The sequence below is a fragment of the Octopus sinensis genome, linkage group LG3 (genome assembly GCF_006345805.1).
Source record: "Octopus sinensis linkage group LG3, ASM634580v1, whole genome shotgun sequence".
NCBI classification, from domain to species: Eukaryota; Metazoa; Mollusca; class Cephalopoda; order Octopoda; family Octopodidae; genus Octopus; species Octopus sinensis.
Genome location: NC_042999.1, coordinates 144,096,794 through 144,102,793, shown reverse-complemented (window position 1 = coordinate 144,102,793; position 6,000 = coordinate 144,096,794). Strand labels below are relative to the sequence as shown.

The 6,000-nt window shown below is 39.3% G+C and overlaps 1 protein-coding gene across 3 annotated transcripts in view; it reads right to left on the bottom strand.

Moving 5' to 3' along the window:
- Positions 1-6,000, bottom strand: part of LOC115209885 (glutamyl aminopeptidase) — a 336,415-nt gene that overhangs the window by 43,315 nt on the left and 287,100 nt on the right. For all 3 annotated transcript variants that reach the window (XM_036501448.1, XM_029778468.2, XM_036501449.1), the window contains one exon: positions 2,695-2,750. In XM_036501448.1, the coding sequence (XP_036357341.1) occupies positions 2,695-2,750 (56 nt within the window). The remainder of the gene's footprint in view (positions 1-2,694; positions 2,751-6,000) is intronic.

Below are 6,000 nucleotides of genomic sequence, written 5' to 3'. Positions count from 1 at the left end.
GGCTGCTTGTGCATAGGAGTACATGTGTGTGTGTGTGTGTGCGTAAGTGTGAGTGTTTGCCTGTGTTAATAACGTATGTGTGTGTGTGTGTGAGTGTGCGCCTGTGCTAATAGTTTGTGTGCATATGTTTGCCTTTGCTAATAGTGTGTGTGTAAGCCTGTGCTAATAGTGTATGTCTGTGCGCACGTGTGTACGTGCATGTAATGTGTATATGTTAAGCTCTTTGTGAGTGTTTATGTTTTATGCATGTGTGTATCGGTGTGTTTGTTTGATAAAATAGAGAGGGTGGGAGTATTATGCTGGAGGTTAGTGCGACAGTTTAGAAACTGTTCAAAAGTAAGGTAGCCGTTCTTGTGATGCAATGATACTTTAAACCTATAGTGAACAGAAGTCCGAAATGGTCAGAAGGAAATGAGAAAAAGTCGAAGGGGTAGGGGGAGAGCGTGGTTGAGGCTATAAGTTTGAAAAGAAAGCGCAACCACGAAAATGGAAGAGAATGTAGTGGAAGTACTCAAAACTGAATTCGGAAGGGCAGTTGCAGGCAGAAACAATATAGGTGCCAGTGTTTGATGGCGAAGGTCACGAGTTGTTTATAGTGTAGCGGAATGGGGTTGGAGAATAATGATGGTAGAAAAGACGATTGAAGAGCTGCCGAAGAGCCTCAGCTTTGTAGAGGACAGAATGCCAAATCGTAATCAAGCCATGCTTGGCTTGTCGACCAACTTGATGACAATATCACCTTGGCATCAGAGGGCCAGAGGAAGAGCTTAACCTAGATGATACCGAGGCGTTAGCAAAGCTTCGAAAGTCGAAACGGTTCCCTGCCTGGTTGCAAACGCACACGAAGAAGTCTAGTTGCTAATCTAGCCAGGCCTGAATATTGTGCGATTGTTTGCAGTTTGGGCTCCAGATGTAGTTGCTCGATGCTGGCAGAGTGCCACAGAAAAAATGCATAGTTTGGTGCAACTCACGAGCCGTTCTTCATTCTAATCTTGATTATACTAAAATGTTTTATAGTTAAATCTAATTATGCAAAAATCATTTTAATGCAGTTTGGTTGTATCAGTAACAGCACAACGTTCGAGGAAGGCCACTCCTACATCGCACCACACACTCTTTCATCTCTTCTCAATTTACTGTTTAACGTTATACAATTTCCTTACCTCACAAGAAAAAAAATAAAGGAAATGTATATTAAGCATTGGCATTGAATGCAGTCACTAGTTGTGAATATGATCGCCAACGTTCGAAGTAGGATTAATTATGTAAACTAGTGACCAATGAGAACAGACCTACCTACCTACCTACCTACCTACCTACATATATATATATATATATATATATATTATATATATATATATATATATATATATATATATATACATACATGCATGCAACCCTATTTCTAATAATGCCATTGTTCACTGAATCATGAACAGCCCGAATGTAGCTTTTCAGTCGTGCTAGGGACTCACATTTTTTGTATAGATGTGGTATTGGAATATTGTTTTATCCCACTCCGTGATGCACATTTTCCCCACACTCTTTGCAAGCAGAGATGCTGTATAATGCATAGTTAACTTCTGATGACTTCTAAGGTCTGCCTTACCTAGACAGACTAACCCACACTAGTTACATGTTGGCTGTGCCTCAAATTCACATCAAGAATCTTACAAAAGTCTCTTGAGCTGTCCATGATCGATACTATTCTGTTCAAATTCCCTACTCCCATCATGCATTGCTTTCCTTCACGATGAACGATCTAGGGCAAGGTTTTCAATGATTTTGGCTTCCTCCAGTGTATTCTTGATGTAGCTCTTATACCTTAATTTGGTTTTTTGCGCTTATCTTTTACCCGGGGCTAACTCATCATGCAGAAATTGCTTAGAGATCTGACCATCTTCGATCCTGACCACATTACCACACCATCTACATTGTTTGACAGATTGCGTTCGAACACATCAATATCACTTGCATATATTTGCTATAGGATACCCTGTATCGGCGAAGCGTTTCGGTGAAATCACTCCAGCTTTTTCTGCCAGCTTCGATAAGTATGTCTATATACATTAATGATTGGTTCAGAAAAGGCTTTACCTAGTGCAGGCCGTCTTTTTCAGGCTGATCGTTTGACCAAACGCACTGCATACTGTCGAGAAGGAGTCAGTAAGATGCTGCTTGTTACTCTGGGAGTGAATAAGATCAGTCGTCATCATACAGGAATTCACCTGTCAGCGAACCTGTTGTTCGGTATCTGACGTAGACCCCATGTAAGCAACTTTCAAAAGCTTTCAAGAAAATCTCAAAGTACAATGTGAACGGAGCTGGCGCTGGTATAGCCAATAGTTAAACAGCATCTTCAACAAAACTGGATCAGAGAGCTTGCTATCCACCTTGATACATACTTTCATTCCATTATGGAACAATGCAACTACAGATAACTTGCCACGTTACCTAAGTTTTTATTCACAGTATTAAAATTGTATGTTGTATGTTTGTGTGTGTGTGTGTGTGTATGTGTGTGTGTGTGTGTTTTTGTGTGTGTGTATATACATACATTCGTATATACATATATACATACATATATGCATACACACACACACATATATCTTAACTTTGTGTCTAAACTTTACAATAAATCTCAATAATAGCATAATTCCATACATGAAAAAATAGTAACAAAACATAGCGTACCGAGCTAAGTTGAGAGCATCTCCGATAAGTCCTGCGCGACTTGAAGCTACAAACACCTGAAATGAAATAGCATAATAATTTATTTTCTCTGTTTACATCACAAGAGCATTTAGTGGATACATTTATTAATGTTGTGCATGAGGGATTTTCAAGTAGGAAATAATTGATTCTAAGAAATTTCATGGATGAAGAAAAGACGTTGTAAAATTGCTAGATGTAAAAGCATTTAGAACTTTCAGGATGATCGGGCTAAATTTGACGATATTTTACATATCCTTTTTCAGGAACATCTTGATGTATTGGTGAACAGTCATCAGCATTGGAGAACATTAAGATTAAAGTTGTATTTGAGAAAGCGTTAGCTGACATGGATGACTGGAATTCATCTAAATATTGGAAAAGAGTTACCTGTATCGTGATGATTTGCGCCTGGTATCAAAATATCATCATCATGGTTGCCGCTCAATGATCCGTGAACATGTTAAGGCTGTAAGACGTGACAGGGACAGCTGACAGCGGCAACAGAGACAACGAAGCCGTGGCCAACAGGAAGGGACATATCAGGCGTTCTGATTGTGTCCACACGCAGGAATTCATGCAACAGCTGCAGGACTAGGATTTAGGCTTAATTCAGGCGGTCATGTGAAACTTTTGGAGACTGTGGTCAAATCTTAGCTGGAGAGGTTGTTGTTGGAAAGCCATATAAAGGATTCGGCTCTTTGCTATACCTCCAGAAATAGTCAGAAGTGGTTGTCGGAGAATTTCTACGATTTCACCAATTTCTGGCCTCTTAATTCCCCCAACTGTAATTACATGGATTGCTATGTAGGATTAAGACACCAGCCACTTTGCCCGTAACACCAGGTAAAAGCTGGTGTCCAAGATCAAAGATATGTTGGAAGATCTTCCATGTGAAGCCGTGAGAGCGCATGCACTAGGTACCGGAACGGTCTTGAAGCCGTGGTGGAAGTTGAGGGCGGCTACTTTGAGTAAACTGTTATCGCCCAGCCGTAATCTAATTGAGATTTTTTGATTTTTAAAAATAATTTTATATTTGGGCGGGATATTGTGTCTTCTTTTCCTTTTATGCAAACAGTTAAATTTAGCTCGAACACTCTGCAAATTTATTAAATTTAGTCAATTAAATTTAGAAACAAAAACAACTTTAACCATAACTGTGAGGATAAAAAATTAGCTTCGCAACCACGTTGTACCAGATCCATCTTAATGCGCTGCACCTTGAACAAGTATCTTATACTGTAGCATTGAGTTGACCAATATCACGCTAATGGAAGTTAATAGACAGAAATTGGTAAGAAACCGTCTTGTGTCTGTATGATTTTGTGCGTATGCATGTATTGTGTGTGTATGCGTGCGTGTGTGTGTGTGTGTATGTGTGTGTGTGTGTGTGTGTGCGCGCGCCCTCCCGCACTCGTACGCGTCTCCTTGTCTTGATACTGTGCGCTAATTGTAAACTAGTATCACTGTCATAGAAATGGTGTCAATCGTTTGTAATTTTCCCAGAAACTATATCCACTCATTGTGCAGTTCACGTTCGAAGGATTAGGAGAAACGTTAACTTGCTTGGAAGTAGGTGTGTGTTGGAAGCAGGAAGAACATCCGGCCATAGAAAATCTGCCTCAAGGAATTTCGTCCGACCCATGCAAGCAAGGAAACGTGGACGTTAAAACGATGATGATACAACAGCAATAATATCTAGTAATATATTTATATATACTGTTGTGTCTGGGGAGAGTCATTATCTTTTTGTGCCTTATAATGTAACACACACACCGGTAAAATTTCTACTTATTCCTTAATTTTATTTTAAAATTTTCGTTGCGTCTTGCAACCTTTTCAATAGTCTATTTTCGTTGCGTCTTGCAACCTTTTCAATAGTCTATTGAAAAGGTTGCAAAACGCAACGAAAATTTTAGGAAAATAAAAATAAGGAATAAGTGGAAATTTTACCGGTGAGTGTGTTACATTATAAGGCACAAAAAGAAAATAACTCTCCCCAGACACAACAGAATATGTTTCAACACACGAACTCATATAAAGAATCTTGCAAACCAAATCCCCAAACGAAATATATATATATGTATATATATATATATTGCTTTGGTGGAACCAACAACAGAAAGAGAACTCCATACAAAAGTGTATATTATTTTTTTAGTCTGTTCTCAAGGAACGAGTGGCATTTATGAAACATTAATAAGTACCATGAATGTAAATCTCGGCCCTATGTTGTATATATTCTTTCAGCTGATAGACATCGTCACCCAAAACGCCTGCTAATATAACGAGGATCTAACTAGGGCCGGTAATAAAAAAAACATAGGTTACCTTCCGAACAACTGATATTCCTAAGACTACTAGCCATGTGGAACCATATACGGGACGCCTACCGAGGGTAATACTAATGATATGAGAAAACAGTAATGTAGGAAATGGTAACAACAAATACTAGCAATAAACAAAACTAATGCAAATGATAGAACTATCAACGACAGCAATGATAGGATTAAATTCAAGGGGTGGTAAATTTCAAAAATTAAATACTTCGAGGGGGTATCCAAAAGAAACTTATTCACTTAATTTTACATGTTTACAATTTTATTGACTTCAAACTATTTTCAATTCGAAACAGTGCATCTGTCCAGACGCGTTTTCCACTGTTCGAAGCTGACCTGGAACTCTTGCGAAGTGATGCCTTTTAACACCGGTGTCGTTTTTTTCTTCACCTCTTCCACATCTGCAAATTCCGTAGCACCAGCTTCCATCACTAGTGATGACCTTCGAAAAAAGGTCCGGATCAACTTCCAACTGTTCTTTCAGTTCACGACATGCATTCAGTCATGACTGTTTTGATCTTCCGCAAGCAAGCGAGGCATATATTTTGATGCAACTCTTTTCATTCGGAATTCCTCGCTCAAAATTCGTTGACAGGAGCTCCTGGACACAAAAATCATATCAACAAATTCTTCAATTGTTTAGTGACGGTCCTCCAAGATCATTTCATGAATTTTCATGATGCTTTCATTCGTTCGGGAGGTCGACGGTTACCCCGAAGGAGGTTGGTTCTCAAGTGACAAGTGACCATTTCTAAAGCGTGAAAACCACTCGTAAACTTGTTTTGCTTATGATAGCGGCCTTGTAAGCTGTTTGAAGCATGACAACTGCTCCGGCCGCCATTTTTCCCAGCTGAAAACAGAATTTCACGTAAGTACGCTGTTTTGTTCAGTCATCGCAAAAATCCACGAACAGAGGAGAAGCACTGCAAAACAGACACGCCACCTGGCA